Consider the following 18,339-nt stretch of genomic DNA (forward strand, 5'->3'; position numbering starts at 1 on the left):
CTCGGGTGCTCAGTACTTGTAACTAGAGATGAGCGGGCACTACCATGCTCGGGTGCTCAGTACTGGTAACTAGTGATGAGCGGGCACTACCATGCTTGAGTGCTCGGTACTCGGAACTAGTGATGAGCGGGCACTACCATGCTCAGGTGCTCTGTACTAGTAACTAGTGATGAGCGGGCACTACCATGCTCAGGTGCTCTGTACTCGTAACTAGTGATGAGCGGGCACTACCATGCTCAGGTGCTCTGTACTCGTAACTAGTAATGAGCGGGCACTACAATGCTCGGGTGCTCAGTACTCGTAACTAGTGATGAACGGGCACTACCATGCTCGGGTGCTCGGTACTCGTTACTAGTGATGAGCGGGCACTACCATGCTCGGGTGCTCGGTACTCGTAACTAGTGATGAGCGGGCTCTACCATGCTCAGTACTCGTAACTAGTGATGAGCGGGCACTACCATGCTCCGGTGCTCAGTACTGGTTGGTAACTAGTGATGAGCGGGCACTACCATGCTCGGGTGCTCGGTACTCGGAACTAGTGATGAGCGGGCACTACCATGCTCGGGTGCTCGGTACTCGTAACTAGTGATGAGCGGGCACTACCATGCTCGGGTGCTCAGTACTGGTAACTAGTGATGAGCGGGCACTACCATGCTCAGGTGCTCGGTACTCGTAACTAGTGATGAGCGGGCTCTACCATGCTCAGTGCTCAGTACTGGTAACTAGTGATGAGCGGGCACTACCATGCTCAGTGCTCAGTACTCGTAACTAGTGATGAGCGGGCACTACCATGCTCCGGTGCTCAGTACTGGTTGCTAACTAGTGATGAGCGGGCACTACCATGCTCAGGTGCTCAGTACTCGTAACTAGTGATGAGCGGGCACTACAATGCTCAGGTGCTCAGTACTGGTAACTAGTGGTGAGCGGGCACTACCATGCTCAGGTGCTCAGTACTCGTAACTAGTGATGAGCGGGCACTACCATGCTCAGGTGCTCAGTACTCGTAACTAGTGGTGAGCGGGCACTACCATGCTCGGGTGCTCGGTACTCGTAACTAGTGATGAGCGGGCACTACCATGCTCGGGTGCTCGGTACTCGTAACTAGTGATGAGCGGGCACTACTGTGCTCGGGTGCTCGGTACTCGTAACTAGTGATGCGCGGGCACTACTGTGCTCGGGTGCTCGGTACTCGTAACTAGTGATGAGCGGGCACTACCATGCTCAGTGCTCAGTACTCGTAACTAGTGATGAGCGGGCACTACCATGCTCCAGTGCTCAGTACTGGTTGGTAACTAGTGATGAGCGGGCACTACCATGCTCGGGTGCTCGGTACTCGGAACTAGTGATGAGTGGGCACTACCATGCTCGAGTGCTCGGTACTCGTAACTAGTGATGAACGGGCACTACCATGCTCGGGTGCTCGGTACTCGTAACTAGTGATGAGCGGGCACTACCATGCTCGGGTGCTCGGTACTCGTAACTAGTAATGAGCGGGCACTACCATGCTCAGGTGCTCGGTACTCGTAACTAGTGATGAGCGGGCACTACCATGCTCGGGTGCTCAGTACTGGTAATTAGTGATGAGCGGGCACTACCATGCTCAGGTGCTCGGTACTGGTAACTAGTGATGATTGGGCACTACCATGCGCCGGTGCTCACTACTGGTAACTAGTGATGAGCGGGTACTACCATGCTCGGGTGCTCAGTACTGGTAATTAGTGATGAGCGGGCACTACCATGCTCAGGTGCTCGGTACTGGTAACTAGTGATGATTGGGCACTACCATGCGCCGGTGCTCACTACTGGTAACTAGTGATGAGCGGGCACTACCATGCTCGGGTGCTCAGTACTGGTAACTAGTGATGAGCGGGCACTACCATGCTCAGGTGCTCAGTACTCATAACTAGTGATGAGCGGGCACTACCATGCTCGGGTGCTCAGTACTGGTAACTAGTGATGAGCGGGAACTACTATGCTTGGGTGCTCAGTACTGGTAACTAGTGATGAGCGGGCACTACTATGCTTGGATGCTCATTACTCGTAACTAGTGATGAGCGGGCACTACCATGCTCAGGTGCTCAGTACTGGTAACTAGTGATGAGCGGGCACTACCATGCTCGGGTGCTCAGTACTCGTAACTAGTGATGAGCGGGCACTACCATGCTCAGGTGCTCGGTACTCGGAACTAGTGATGAGCAGGCACTACCATGCTCAGGTGCTCGGTACTCGGAACTAGTGAAGAGCGGGCACTACCATGCTCGGGTGCTCGGTACTGGTAACTAGTGATGATTGGGCACTACCATGCGCCGGTGCTCACTACTGGTAACTAGTGATGAGCGGGCACTACCATGCTCGGGTGCTCAGTACTGGTAACTAGAGATGAGCGGGCACTACCATGCTCAGGTGCTCAGTACTGGTAACTAGTGATGAGCGGGACTACCATGCTCGGGTGCTCAGTACTCGTAACTAGTGATGAGCGGGCACTACCATGCTCGGGTGTTCAGTACTCGTAACTAGTGATGAGCGAGCACTACCATGCTCGGGTACTCAGTACTCGTAACTAGTGATGAGCGAGCACTACCATGCTCGGGTGCTCAGTACTGGTAACTAGTGATGAGCGGGCACTACCATGCTCGGGTGCTCAGTACTCGTAACTAGTGATGAGCCAGCACTACCATGCTCGGGTGCTCTGTACTCGTAACTAGTGATGAGCGGACACTACCATGCTCAGGTGCTCAGTACTCGTAACTAGTGATGAGCGGACACTACCATGCTCGGGTGCTCAGTACTCGTAACTAGTGATGAGCGGACACTACCATGCTCAGTTGCTCTGTACTCATAACTAGTGATGAGCGGGCACTACCATGCTCGGGTGCTCAGTACTCGTAACTAGTGATGAGCGAGCACTACCATGCTCAGTTGCTCTGTACTCATAACTAGTGATGAGCGGGCACTACTATGCTTGGGTGCTCATTACTGGTAACTAGTGATGAGCGGGCACTACTATGCTCGGATGCTCAGTACTCGTAACTAGTGATGAGCGGGCACTACCATGCTCAGGTGCTCAGTACTCGTAACTAGTGATGAGCGGGCACTACCATGCTCAGGTGCTCAGTACTGGTAACTAGTGATGAGCGGGCACTACCATGCTCGGATGCTCAGTACTCGTAACTAGTGATGAGCGGGCACTACCATGCTCAGGTGCTCAGTACTGGTAACTAGTGATGAGCGGGCACTACCATGCTCGGGTGCTCAGTACTCGTAACTAGTGATGAGCGGGCACTACCATGCTCAGGTGCTCGGTACTCGGAACTAGTGAAGAGCGGGCACTACCATGCTCGGGTGCTCGGTACTGGTAACTAGTGATGATTGGGCACTACCATGCGCCGGTGCTCACTACTGGTAACTAGTGAAGAGCGGGCACTACCATGCTCGGGTGCTCAGTACTGGTAACTAGAGATGAGCGGGCACTACCATGCTCCGGTGCTCAGTACTGGTAACTAGTGATGAGCGGGACTACCATGCTCCGGTGCTCAGTACTGGTAACTAGTGATGAGCGGGCACTACCATGCTCGGGTGCTCAGTACTCGTAACTAGTGATGAGCGGGCACTACCATGCTCGGGTGCTCAGTACTCGTAACTAGTGATGAGCGAGCACTACCATGCTCAGTTGCTCTGTACTCGTAACTAGTGATGAGCGGGCACTACTATGCTTGGGTGCTCAGTACTCGTAACTAGTGATGAGCGGGCACTACCATGCTCAGGTGCTCAGTACTCGTAACTAGTGATGAGCGGGCACTACCATGCTCAGGTGCTCAGTACTGGTAACTAGTGGTGAGCGGGCACTACCATGCTCAGGTGCTCAGTACTCGTAACTAGTGATGAGCGGGCACTACCATGCTCAGGTGCTCAGTACTGGTAACTAGTGATGAGCGGGCACTACCATGCGCCGGTGCTCACTACTGGTAACTAGTGAAGAGCGGGCACTACCATGCTCGGGTGCTCAGTACTGGTAACTAGAGATGAGCGGGCACTACCATGCTCCGGTGCTCAGTACTGGTAACTAGTGATGAGCGGGACTACCATGCTCCGGTGCTCAGTACTGGTAACTAGTGATGAGCGGGCACTACCATGCTCGGGTGCTCAGTACTCGTAACTAGTGATGAGCGGGCACTACCATGCTCGGGTGCTCAGTACTCGTAACTAGTGATGAGCGAGCACTACCATGCTCAGTTGCTCTGTACTCGTAACTAGTGATGAGCGGGCACTACTATGCTTGGGTGCTCAGTACTCGTAACTAGTGATGAGCGGGCACTACCATGCTCAGGTGCTCAGTACTCGTAACTAGTGATGAGCGGGCACTACCATGCTCAGGTGCTCAGTACTGGTAACTAGTGGTGAGCGGGCACTACCATGCTCAGGTGCTCAGTACTCGTAACTAGTGATGAGCGGGCACTACCATGCTCAGGTGCTCAGTACTGGTAACTAGTGATGAGCGGGCACTACCATGCTCGGGTGCTCAGTACTGGTAACTAGTGATGAGCGGGCACTACTATGCTTGGATGCTCAGTACTCGTAACTAGTGATGAGCGGGCACTACCATGCTCAGGTGCTCAGTACTGGTAACTAGTGATGAGCGGGTACTACCATGCTCGGGTGCTCAGTACTCGTAACTAGTGATGAGCGGGCACTACCATGCTCAGGTGCTCGGTACTCGGAACTAGTGATGAGCAGGCACTACCATGCTCAGGTGCTCGGTACTCGGAACTAGTGAAGAGCGGGCACTACCATGCTCGGGTGCTCAGTACTGGTAACTAGTGATGAGCGGGCACTACCATGCTCAGGTGCTCAGTACTCGTAACTAGTGATGAGTGAGCACTACCATGCTCGGGTGCTCAGTACTGGTAACTAGTGATGAGTAGGCACTACCATGCTCAGGTGCTCAGTACTGGTAACTAGTGATGAGCGGGCACTACCATGCTCAGGTGCTCAGTACTCGTAACTAGTGATGAGCGGGCACTACCATGCTCAGGTGCTCAGTACTGGTAACTAGTGATGAGCGGGTACTACCATGCTCGGGTGCTCAGTACTCGTAACTAGTGATGAGCGGGCACTACCATGCTCAGGTGCTCGGTACTCGGAACTAGTGATGAGCAGGCACTACCATGCTCAGGTGCTCGGTACTCGGAACTAGTGAAGAGCGGGCACTACCATGCTCGGATGCTCGGTACTGGTAACTAGTGATGAGTGGGCACTACCATGCTCGGGTGCTCACTACTGGTAACTAGTGATGAGCGGGCACTACCATGCTCGGGTGCTCAGTACTGGTAACTAGAGATGAGCGGGCACTACCATGCTCGGGCGCTCAGTACTCGTAACTAGTGATGAGCGGGCATTACCATGCTCGGGTGCTCAGTACTGGTAACTAGTGATGAGCGGGCACTACCATGCTCGGGTGCTCAGTACTCGTAACTAGTGATGAGCGGGCACTACCATGCTCGGGTGCTCGGTACTCGTATCTAGTGATGAGCGGGCACTACCATGCTCAGGTCCTCAGTACTCGTAACTAGTGATGAGCGAGCACTACCATGCTCGGGTGCTCAGTACTCGTAACTAGTGATGAGCGGACACTACCATGCTCGGGTGCTCAGTACTCGTAACTAGTGATGAGCGGGCACTACCATGCTCGGGTGCTCGGTACTCGTAACTAGTGATGAGCGGGCACTACCATGCTCAGGTCCTCAGTACTCGTAACTAGTGATGAGCGAGCACTACCATGCTCGGGTGCTCAGTACTCGTAACTAGTGATGAGCGGACACTACCATGCTCGGGTGCTCAGTACTCGTAACTAGTGATGAGCAGGCACTACCATGCTCAGGTGCTCAGTACTGGTAACTAGTGATGAGCGGGCACTACCATGCTCGGGTGCTCAGTACTGGTAACTAGTGATGAGTGGGCACTACCATGCTCGGGTGCTCAGTACTGGTAACTAGTGATGAGCGGGCACTACCATGCTCAGGTGCTCAGTACTCGTAACTAGTGATGAGTGAGCACTACCATGCTCAGGTGCTCAGTACTGGTAACTAGTGATGAGTAGGCACTACCATGCTCAGGTGCTCAGTACTGGTAACTAGTGATGAGCGGGCACTACCATGCTCAGATGCTCAGTACTGGTAACTAGTGATGAGCGGGCACTACCATGCTCAGGTGCTCAGTACTGGTAACTAGTGATGAGCGGGCACTACCATGCTCGAGTGCTCTGTACTGGTAACTAGTGATGAGCGGGCACTATCATGCTCGGGTGCTCAGTACTGGTTACTAGTGATGAGTGGGCACTACCATGCTCGGGTGCTCAGTACTGGTAACTAGTGATGAGTGAGCACTACCATGCTCGGGTGCTCAGTACTGGTAACTAGTGATGAGTAGGCACTACCATGCTCAGGTGCTCAGTACTGGTAACTAGTGATGAGCGGGCACTATCATGCTCAGGTGCTCAGTACTCGTAACTAGTGATGAGCGGGCACTACCATGCTCGGGTGCTCAGTACTCGTAACTAGTGATGAGCGGGCACTACCATGCTCGGGTGCTCAGTACTCGTAACTAGTGATGAGCGGGCACTACCATGCTCGGGTGCTCAGTACTGGTATCTAGTGATGAGCGGGCACTACCATGCTCGGGTGATCAGTACTGGTAACTAGTGATGAGCGGGCACTACCATGCTCGGGTGCTCAGTACTCGTAACTAGTGATGATTGGGCACTACCATGCTCGGGTGCTCGGATGGGCACAATTCTTGTAACAAGTATAATGGAAGTCAATGGGAAGATCTTGCAGAAATTGCTCCAGTTCCCCATTGACTTGCAATATATTCGGGTATCCAAGTATCCGGCTGCTCGTGGAGGGCGGCATGCAAGATGGCACAGTTTACCTGGTAGAACTAAGTGGTCATAAAGTAAATAGTATTTTTGAGAATCCATAATCTTACAATTCTCTTCCTTATTAGAGGCCGGGGACAGCGGACTCTGTCATGTCCTCCGGAGAAGACCCCCCGCTGCGCCCCCGATCATGCAGCGCTGTGTTGTTCCCTAGGTAAGTCATATATTCTATGATCTGGTCTTTGAGCGTCGTCCTTATGTGATCACCATCTCTCTGATTATCTCCATCCCTCTGGTTTCTGCTCATTTTTTTCCCCTTGAACTCTCCCAAAATAATTCTGACCCTTACGCCTCTTCTCTGACAATCTACGTCCATAATTAGATGTTTAGTCTTGTGGGGAATATTGGCCTCAATAACTTCTATTTCTTCCTCGCTGTCCAAGATGTCCGTAAAGGCGTCAATAATTTTTCTTTCCTGAAGGGTCAATTTTTTGTTCTGCGCCTTTTTTTCCCCTCCTTTTCCAAGAGCCGTAGATATTTAGTAAATAGCCAGCAGCACCCCACTTTTGGCAGGCACCCACTGAGAGGAGATAGCAGCAATCTTAGAAAGCTGACCGAGCGTGGTAAGATATGTGGCCAGGTGACCAATTTTTCCCAACCAGGGTTCTCCAAGCAAATTCGTGGGCTCCGCATTGAGCAGTGATGAAGTTCTGTAATCCTTCAGCTGGAACCGTAGCTCCTAGGCTGAAGTCCTGCAGAGTGAATGAATTTTGAAACAGTCCTGCGAACCTGCAGCTGGAACCTTAGCTCCTAGGCTGAAGTCCTGCGGAATGAATCCTGAAACAGTTCAGTGAACCTGCAGCTGGAACCGTAGCTCCTAGGCTGAAGTCCTGCGGAATGAATGAATCCTGAAACAGTTCAGTGAACCTGCAGCTGGAACCATAGCTCCTAGGCTGAAGTCCTGCGGAATGAATGAATCCTGAAACAGTTCAGTGAACCTGCAGCTGGAACCTTAGCTCCTAGGCTGAAGTCCTGCGGAATGAATCCTGAAACAGTTCAGTGAACCTGCAGCTGGAACCGTAGCTCCTAGGCTGAAGTCCTGCAGAATGAATGAATCCTGAAACAGTTCTGTGATCCTCCAGCTGGAACCGTAGCTCCTAGGCTGAAGTCCTGCAGAATGAATGAATCTTGGAACAGTTCTGTGATCCTCCAGCTGGAACCGTAGCTCCTAGGCTGAAGTCCTGCAGAGTGAATGAATTTTGAAACAGTTCAGTGAACCTGCAGCTGGAACCGTAGCTCCTAGGCTGAAGTCCTGCGGAATGAATGAATCCTGAAACAGTTCAGTGAACCTGCAGCTGGAACCATAGCTCCTAGGCTGAAGTCCTGCGGAATGAATGAATCCTGAAACAGTTCAGTGAACCTGCAGCTGGAACCTTAGCTCCTAGGCTGAAGTCCTGCGGAATGAATCCTGAAACAGTTCAGTGAACCTGCAGCTGGAACCGTAGCTCCTAGGCTGAAGTCCTGCAGAATGAATGAATCCTGAAACAGTTCTGTGATCCTCCAGCTGGAACCGTAGCTCCTAGGCTGAAGTCCTGCAGAATGAATGAATCTTGGAACAGTTCTGTGATCCTCCAGCTGGAACCGTAGCTCCTAGGCTGAAGTCCTGCAGAATGAATGAATCCTGGAACAGTTCTGTAATCCTCCAGCTGGAACCGTAGCTCCTAGGCTGAAGTCCTGCAGAATGAATGAATCCTGAAACAGTTCTGTGATCCTCCAGCTGAACCGTAGCTCCTAGGCTGAAGTCCCGCAGAATGAATGAATCCTGAAACAGTTCTGTGATCCTCCAGCTGGAACTGTAGCTCCTAGGCTGAAGTCCTGCGGAATGAATCCTGAAACAGTTCCATGAACCTGCAGCTGGAACCGTAGCTCCTAGGCTGAAGTCCTGCAGAATGAATCCTGAAACAGTTCTGTGAACCTGCAGCTGGAACCGTAGCTCCTAGGCTGAAGTCCTGCAGAATGAATCCTGAAACAGTTCTGTGAACCTGCAGCTGGAACCTTAGCTCCTAGGCTGAAGTCCTGCAGAATGAATGAATCCTGAAACAGTTCAGTGAACCTGCAGCTGGAACCATAGCTCCTAGGCTGATGTACTATAGAACAGTATTCCCCAACTCCAGTCCTCAAGGCCCAACAACAGTGCATGTTTTTTGTTCTGCGCCTTTTTTCCCCCTCCTTTTCCAAGAGCCGTAGATATTTCATTTTTTCCCCTCCACATCGTTGTAGTTTTAAATGACACCATTTGTTTTTTAACATTTAATGTACTGGAAAATGGAATAATAATAAAAAAAACTAATAAAAAAATTCCATTGCTAAACTTTTTTTTGTAAACTGCTGGAAAAAATTTTTTTTTTTAAAAATGGAAAAATCAAATATTTTTATTTTGTGTCACCGTTTTCCGAGATCAGTAACATTTTTATTTTTCCTTCGATGCGGCTGTATTTGGTCGTGTTTTTTGCGCGCCGAGCTGATGGTTTTACTAATACCTTCCAACCGTAGTCTTTTCTCTTTACTTGCTTTGCATTAGAATTGAAGTGAAAGGAATGGATAAAGTTCCGGGAATGGAGACGATACCAGAGGAAAATGCAGAGGTCGGGAACCTGGAGGAGCCGGACAGAGAAGAACAAGACAAAGAGGAGCCAGTGCTCAGCAGGAGAGGTAGGATGAGTTTTAGTGGGTCAGGCAGGTTTCCAATTCTTCGGGCAGCTTATATTTAAAGGGGTTGTCCAGGACATTGATATTGATGAGATATCCTTAGGATAGGTCATCAATATCAGATCAGGTGGTCTCTGACACCTGACAACCTCACTGTTAAGCTGTGTGCAGGTCCTGAGGCAGCCTGGGAGCAAACAGCGCCATATGCTGTATAGTGGTCATCCTCAGGTACTGCAGCTCAGCTCCCGTACACTTCAATAAGAGCTTAACTGCTGTATTGAAGAATGGCCACTTCACCATTTACGGAGCTGTGGCATTCCAGCATTGTTCTGTCGTAACGGCTGAACTAGAAAATTCACACAAGTGCTAGATCAATAGTGGTGCCCTCTATGGAGATCCAAGGGTCAGTATGTGCTCTCGTCCGATGGCTTGGCTGTCTTCAGTAAGACCTCACGGACCAGGGCTCATCCCACTGAATGCCCGTACTCCTTCTCCGTGGGCAAAACACGACTTGGACAACACGGGGTGAGAGAAACACACATTGGTAAGACTTTATTCGGTCGCAAACAGGCAAAAGCAAATAGTACATTCCCAGCAAGAACACAAGATGGTACAAGTGACAAAGTACCACCCTTAGTAGAATTTGTGTGACTTTGGGTCTTCTAGGGCCAACTATTCTAGCCAGCAGCACCCCGCTTTTGGCAGGCACCCACTGAGAGGAGATAGCAGCAAGCTTAGAAAGCTGACCGAGCACTGTAAGATAAGTGGCCGGGTGACCAATTTGTCCCAACCAGGGTTCTCCAAGCAAATTCATGGGCTCAGCATTGAGCAGTGATGAAGTTTTGTAATTCTTCAGTTGGAACCGCAGCTCCTAGGCTGAAGTCCTGCAGAATGAATGAATCCTGAAACAGTTCTGTGATCCTCCAGCTGGAACCATAGCTCCTAGGCAGAAGTCCTGCAGAATGAATCCTGAAACAGTTCTGTGATGATCCAGCTAGAACTGTAGCTCCTAGGCTGAAGTCCTGCAGAATGAATGAATCCTGAAACAGTTCTGTGATCCTCCAGCTGGAACCATAGCTCCTAGGCAGAAGTCCTGCAGAATGAATCCTGAAACAGTTCTGTGATGATCCAGCTAGAACTGTAGCTCCTAGGCTGAAGTCCTGCAGAATGAATGAATCCTGAAACAGTTCTGTGATCCTCCAGCTGGAACCGTAGCTCCTAGGCTGAAATCCTGCAGAATGAATGAATCCTGAAATAGTTCTGTGAACCTGCAGCTGGAACCATAGATCCTTGGCTGAAGTCCTGTAGAACAGTGTTCCCCAACTCCAGTCCTGAAGACCCACCAAGAGTGCATATTTTCAGGATTTCCTTAGTATTGGACAGATTATAATTTAATCACCTGCACATGTGATGGTTCCAGCACATGTGCATTACTGAGGAAATCCTAAAAAGCATGACCTGTTGATGGGCCTCGAGGACTGGAGTTGGGGATCACTGCTGTAGAATATGCATATTGTGACAGCAGAAAGGCCCTTTTTATACCCCTCCATTCTCATTTCAGGGTATTGGGTCTTACAGGTTGGTGGGAAATTGCTGTTTTCTCATTGAAAATTCGACTGCATAATTTTCCTCTAAATTATGTAGTCAAAAGGGCTGAGGTAATCCAAATTTAACAGACAATCTGCGTTTAACAATAGGGCTCCAATCAGTCTGACATGCGACAATGACTAACGTCTCTTGATTTAAAAAAGGATCCATACGTCTGGCCTAATTAACAGTTTACCCACCACACAAGTGGCCAGAAGCTGAGTCATAACATCCTCACAAATGCTATTGACTTTAATGAGGTCCTTCAGATTTCCGTCATGGTGTCCATCGTGGCATTTTTCAGGGGAACACAACACAGCTGTGAACAGAGCCTAAGTCCAACCAAGAAAAACACCAGACTTCATACAGTGCATTGAATATTGCAAATATTGCTGCCTTGCAAAGGTCATACTACATTATTTTTTTGCATATAAATGTATTCCTGCCTCATCCTTCTTGTGCATATATGACTATAATGCGTATGTACTACATTGTGTAAGTCTTATGTATCCTTGTATACAGAGAACTCCCTAAGTAAACGTTTGCTGAACAGACAGTGCATTGTGCCTGCAAAAGTTACCGGCATCAGCCTGAGCGAAGACCTGGAGAGGATCTCGAAAACTGCTCCACAAAGGTGAGAGGGAAAAAGGAAATCCGAAAAAACTGACATCACCTGTTAAATAATACAGTCACTGATGCACAATCCATAGGGCAGGTGAGACCAAGATCAGTGACCCTCAGGCATTTATAGTAGTTATATTCTTGTACATAGGGGCAGTATTATAGTAGTTATATTCTTGTACATAGGGGCAGTATTATAGTAGTTATATTCTTGTACATAGGGGCAGTATTATAGTAGTTATATTCTTGTACATAGGGGCAGTATTATAGTAGTTATATTCTTGTACATAGGGGCAGTATTATAGTAGTTATATTCTTGTACATAGGGGCAGTATTATAGTAGTTATATTCTTGTACATAGGGGCAGTATTATAGTAGTTATATTCTTGTACATAGGAGCAGTATTATAGTAGTTATATTCTTGTACATAGGGGGCAGTATTATAGTAGTTATATTCTTGTACATAGGGGCAGTATTATAGTAGTTATATTCTTGTACGTACGGGGCAGTATTATAGTAGTTATATTCTTGTACGTACGGGGCAGTATTATAGTAGTTATATTCTTGTACATAGGAGCAGTATTATAGTAGTTATATTCCTGTATATAGGGGCAGTATTATAGTAGTTATATTCTTGTACATAGGGGTAGTATTATAGTAGTTATATTCTTGTACGTACGGGGCAGTATTATAGTAGTTATATTCTTGTACATAGGGGCAGTATTATAATAGTTATATTCTTGTACATAGGAGCAGTATTATAGTAGTTATATTCTTGTACGTACGGGGCAGTATTATAGTAGTTATATTCTTGTACATAGCGGCAGTATTATAGTAGTTATATTCTTGTACATAGGAGCAGTATTATAGTAGTTATATTCTTGTACATAGGGGCAGTATTATAGTAGTTATATTCTTGTACATAGGGAGCAGTATTATAGTAATTATATTCTTGTACATAGGGGCAGTATTATAATAGTTATATTCTTGTACATATGGGCAGTATTATAGTAGTTATATTCTTGTACATAGGGGGCAGTATTATAGTAGTTATATTCTTGTACATAGGGGCAGTATTATAGTAGTTATATTCTTGTACATAGGGGCATTATTATAGCAGTTATATTCTTGTACATAGGGGCAGTATTATAGTAGTTATATTCTTGTACATAGGGAGAAGTATTATAGTAGTTATATTCTTGTACATAGGGGCAGTATTATAGCAGTTATATTTTTGTACATAGGGGCAGTATTATAGTAGTTATATTCTTGTACATAGGGGCAGTATTATAGTAGTTATATTCTTGTACATAGGGGCAGTATTATAGTAGTTATATTCTTGTAAATAGGGGGCAGTATTATAGTAGTTATATTCTTGTACATAGGGGGCAGTATTATAGTAGTTATATTCTTGTACATAGGGGGCAGTATTATAGTAGTTATATTCTTGTACATAGGGGCAGTATTATAGTAGTTATATTCTTGTACATAGGGGCAGTATTATAGTAGTTATATTCTTGTACATGGGAGCAGTATTATAGTAGTTATATTCTTGTACATGGGAGCAGTATTATAGTAATTATATTCTTGTACATAGGGGCAGTATTATAGTAGTTATATTCTTGTACATAGGGGCAGTTTTATAGCAGTTATATTCTTGTACATAGGGGGCAGTATTATAGTAGTTATATTCTTGTACATTGGGGGCAGTATTATAGTAGTTATATTCTTGTACATAGGGACAGTGTTATAGTAGTTATATTCTTGTACATAGGGGGCAGTATTATAGCAGTTATATTCTTGTACTTAGGGGGCAGTATTATAGCAGTTATATTCTTGTACATAGGGGGCAGTATTATAGTAGTTATATTCTTGTACATAGGGGGCAGTATTATAATAGTTTCTGTCTCCTTATGACTATATACAGTATACGCAGGGGCTGATAGCTCATGTTTCGCTGAGGTGTCAGCTGAGTCACCAACAAGCCATGCTTTTCTAGGGTGGGTAGATATAGGCCCGTAGTCGGGATACTTAGCGTCTCTCCTCGGTGACGGGAAGCTTTGCTGTGACTAGTTTTGAGTTCGGCATTTCTTTCAGTCCTCTGTATTATGAGCAGTTTCTTCTCGTCTTTCTCATGAGGTTCATAAATAGTTCATAGCTGTGACAAAATGTTCCCTGAAGGGAGGTAAACGTTTCAGAGGACGATGTGAAGTTTATTCAAAAGTATCAGATGTCGGAGATAGTGAAAGTTGTATAGCGAGTCAACAGCGGGTGAGCGGGAGCACTGATGTATCCGGACGTCACGCATCAGTGGTGGAGTAAATGGACACCGGGTTCAGGCTGGATACAATACCGTTTTCCATTCATAATGCGCTCAGTAGCCTTGTAATGTGCAACTGAATGCGATATTTAGCCAAAAAAATGTTAACACCCAACTGTTAATTTTTTGTATACATGGGATGTGGGTGTATGGAGCAGGCCCAGGAGCTGAGCCTGCAGCTTACCTGGCATCTGCATGCAACAGCAGATAAGCTCCTATCGTTATGGTCAATCTCTGACACCAGTTATCAAGTGTACATGTGGGGGCACTTGATAAAGGAGTACCATGACAGCCAAGGTTCAGCAGAAGCCCCCCATGTCTGCCATATTAGTATATCAGTACTCCTTTGAAGCTCAGCCCCAGGATAGGCTTCATAGAACACCAAGATCTAACCTGTATTCTGGAATTCTGTATATAGGAGGAACAATTAAACAGCTGCAGATCCAGTCCCTAGGAGAACTAACAGAAAAGGAAAAAATAAAGGAAATTTGTTTTAAAAAAAAAAAACAAAAATTAAAAAAACTTTCAAACCACCTTTCTTATTTTCCATTTAAAATAAATATAATAATTTAAAAGACTGGCAAAAAATGTCATAAGAGCCATTTAAAAACTGTAGTTTAAGCAATAAATATATGTACATTAAATCCTCCTTCACACGTCCATTGAAACAGCATGTGTTATGTGGTCTGTTTTGTGCATCCATGTGTCTCATCCTTGTGATAGGTACTCGAAAAAACGGAATTATTAAGGTGGGAAGGCCCATGGATATTGTGCCCTTCCCAGCCTAAAAATAGCAGTCCGCAACCTCCCTAAAAGGTGGCCCGGCTCTTCCGGATTGCTGTGGTGCAGTGGCAATCGGAGTAATGATTTATGGGGTGATGCCAGCTGTGAATTGACAGCTGGCATCAAACCCAAGTGGTAGTAATGAGAGGGCGTCTATCAGATCCCCTCATTACTAACCCAGCACATGTAAATAGATAAGAACACAGAACAAAAATATATATATATTTTTTTTTTAAAATATTGATTTATTAAAAAAATTAAAAAAAAGCCTTGAAATTTAATCCAACGAATGTGAACTAGTCCAAATGGAGGTCCCACAACATTCTCTGACTCAGTACCCCAGCCTATGAAAAAGATTCAGAAAACGAACCCCTTAGGCTGGAACAGCAGCCACTGATAGCTCTCAAGCAGCACTCCTTGAGAATCGCCGGCGGCTGTGACAAGCAGTGACGTTGTGAGGTTACCGCAGTTCACAGCAGCGGGGTCACAGGAAGTAGTGTGAGTGCCGGCTGCTGTAAACTGTGGTGACCTCATGACATCACCATGTGTCACAGCCTCTGGCGATTCTCAAGGATTTCAGCTTGAGACTCAACAGTCCCAGCCTATGGGGTTCGTTCTCTGAACGTTCTTCATAGGCTGGACCACTGAGTAGGGGGCATGTGCGTGTGAAAGCAGACCCGATACAGACTGCAAACATGGACGGGTGAAGGAGGCCTAAAGAAGTGCCCCAAAAAAAGAATACAAAAATCAAGCAAATGAAAGCAAACAGCTACAGCAATGGAAAAATAAAAATGTAATTATAACTAAAAAAACCCCATATCTAATATATAAAGCTGTGCATGTGTGTATATATGTATGTCCAATAAAGGAATCCGTACCATCACAATTACAATCACAAACTTTTGCACAGACACCCCATGTGACAGCATAGACTATGTTTTAGGGGAAAATTTAACCCTGTGCTTTACAGTTATTCGCCAAAAAAACTGCTTACAATAAAGTCAATGGCCCTGGGACCAGATTTGTTATTATAGACTCCTATTATGGAGAGAGAAAGAGACACACAGAAAGAGAAAGACACACACACATAACGGGACACATACATAGAGAGACACATCCACATAAAGTCATACACAGAAAGAGACATACACAGAAAAAAAACACAAAGACACACACACACACACACACACACACACACACACACACAGAAAGCGACCCATAGACAGAAAGACACACACAGAAACTGTTTGGATGTTTGAGGTAATATATTAGCTGCTTTGACAGTTACCCGAGATATTTATCAAATGGCCTATTACAACCAATCACAGCTCTGCTTCAATATTCTTAGCGGTCAACCAGCTTTGATTGCTATAAGCAACAAAGAACATTGTTAGTACAGGACAGCTTATGTGTGAGTTAATATGATTTTGGTGGTGACACTTAGCTGTTGTAGAGGCTGATGTAAGTCACATGACCTTACCTGTATACTAACTGTGTGGGGTTTTATGAGGCAATATATTTGCTGTTTTGACAGTTAGCCTGGATATTTATCAGGTGGACTACAGCAACCAATCACAGCTCTGCTTTTATTTTGCTACAGGTCATTAATAGCGGCTGTGATTGGTTGCTATAGGCAACAAAGGACATTCTTAGTATAAGAAGCTTATGTGTGAGGTAATATGATTTTAGTATTAAGAGAGTGGGAGAGAGAGAGAGAGTGAGTGGTAGAGCAGGAAAATGGGAGCGAGGGGGAGAGGGAGAGGGGGAGTGAGTGGGAGAGTAAGAGAGTGGGAAAATGAGGGAGTGGGAGCGAGAGAGTGGGTGAGAGAGGGAAGAGAGAGAGAGAGAGGGGGGAGAGAGAGAGAGAGTGGGAGAGAGAGTGAGTTGAGATGAGAGAGAGAGGGCGCGGTAGAGAGAGAGGGAGAGTGAGTGGGAGAGTGAGAGAGTGGGAAAGTGAAGGAGTGGGAGAGAGAGAGTGAGTGGGAGTGAGAGAGGGAGCGGTAGAGAGTGAGTGGGTGAGAGAGAGACTGGGAAAGTGAGGGAGTGGGAGAGAGAGAGTGGGTGAGAGAGAGAGAGAGAGTGGGTGAGAGAGAGAGAGTGAGCGGGAGAGAGAGAGGGACTGGTAGAGGGTGAGGGAGAGTGGGTGAGAGAGGGAAGAGAGAGAGTGGGTGGGAGAGAGAGAGAGAGTGGGTGGGTGGGAGAGAGAGTGGGTGGGAGAGAGTGGGTGGGAGAGAGAGAGTGAGTGGGAGAGAGAAAGTGAGTGGGAAAGTGAGGGAGTGGGAGAGAGAGAGTGGGTGAGAGGGAGAGAGTGGGAGAGAGTGAGGGAGAGTGCGTGGGTGAGAGAGAGGGAGCGGTAGAGAGAGAGGGAGAGTGAGTGGGAGAGTGAGAGAGTGGGAAAGTGAAGGGGTGGGAGAGTGAGAGTGGGTGGGAGAGTGAGAGTGGGTGGGAGAGTGAGAGTGGGTGGGAGAGTGAGAGTGGGTGGGAGAGTGAGAGTGGGTGGGAGAGTGAGAGTGGGTGGGAGAGTGAGAGTGGGTGGGAGAGTGAGAGTGGGTGGGAGAGTGAGAGTGGGTGGGAGAGTGAGAGTGGGTGGGAGAGTGAGTGGGAGAGTGAGAGTGAGTGGGAGAGAGAGAGTGAGTGGGAGAGAGAGAGTGAGTGGGAGAGAGAGAGGGAGCGGTAGAGAGTGAGCGAGAGTGAGTGGGTGAGAGAGAGACTGGGAAAGTGAGGGAGTGGGAGAGAGAGAGAGTGGGTGAGAGAGGGAGTGGGTGAGAGAGAGAGTGGGTGAGAGAGAGAGTGGGTGAGAGAGAGAGTGGGTGAGAGAGAGAGAGTGGGTGAGAGAGAGAGAGTGGGTGAGAGAGAGAGAGTGGGTGAGAGAGAGAGAGTGGGTGAGAGAGAGAGAGTGGGTGAGAGAGAGAGAGTGGGTGAGAGAGAGAGAGTGGGTGAGAGAGAGAGAGTGGGTGAGAGAGAGGGAGCGGTAGAGGGTGAGGGAGAGTGGGTGAGAGAGGGAAGAGAGAGAGTGGGTGGGAGAGAGAGAGAGTGGGAAAGTGAGGGAGTGGGTGAGAGAGAGAGTGGGTGAGAGAGAGAGTGGGTGAGAGAGAGAGAGTGGGTGAGAGAGAGAGAGTGGGTGAGAGAGAGAGAGTGGGTGAGAGAGAGGGAGCGGTAGAGGGTGAGGGAGAGTGGGTGAGAGAGGGAAGAGAGAGAGTGAGTGGGAGAGAGAGAGTGGGAAAGTGAGGGAGTGGGTGAGAGAGAGAGTGGGTGAGAGAGAGAGTGGGTGAGAGAGAGAGTGGGTGAGAGAGAGAGTGGGTGAGAGGGAGAGAGTGGGTGAGAGGGAGAAAGTGGGTGAGAGGGAGAGAGTGGGAGAGAGTGAGGGAGAGTGAGTGGGTGAGAGTGAGTGGGAGAGAGAGAGAGAGGGGTGAGGGAGAGAGTGAGGGAGAGTGAGTGGGAGAGA

General features: G+C 47.8%; 1 protein-coding gene across 1 annotated transcript in view; it reads left to right on the forward strand.

The window, feature by feature from the left end:
* The window catches only part of CCDC81 (coiled-coil domain containing 81), a 71,556-nt gene that overhangs the window by 27,899 nt on the left and 25,318 nt on the right, over window positions 1–18,339 (forward strand). The window contains exons 6-8 of the mRNA XM_075334712.1: window positions 7,003–7,088; window positions 9,456–9,586; window positions 11,693–11,804. Coding sequence (XP_075190827.1) covers window positions 7,003–7,088; window positions 9,456–9,586; window positions 11,693–11,804 — 329 coding nt within the window. The remainder of the gene's footprint in view (window positions 1–7,002; window positions 7,089–9,455; window positions 9,587–11,692; window positions 11,805–18,339) is intronic.

Source organism: Anomaloglossus baeobatrachus, chromosome 2, assembly GCF_048569485.1.
Source record: "Anomaloglossus baeobatrachus isolate aAnoBae1 chromosome 2, aAnoBae1.hap1, whole genome shotgun sequence".
In the NCBI taxonomy this organism is placed as follows: domain Eukaryota; kingdom Metazoa; phylum Chordata; class Amphibia; order Anura; family Aromobatidae; genus Anomaloglossus; species Anomaloglossus baeobatrachus.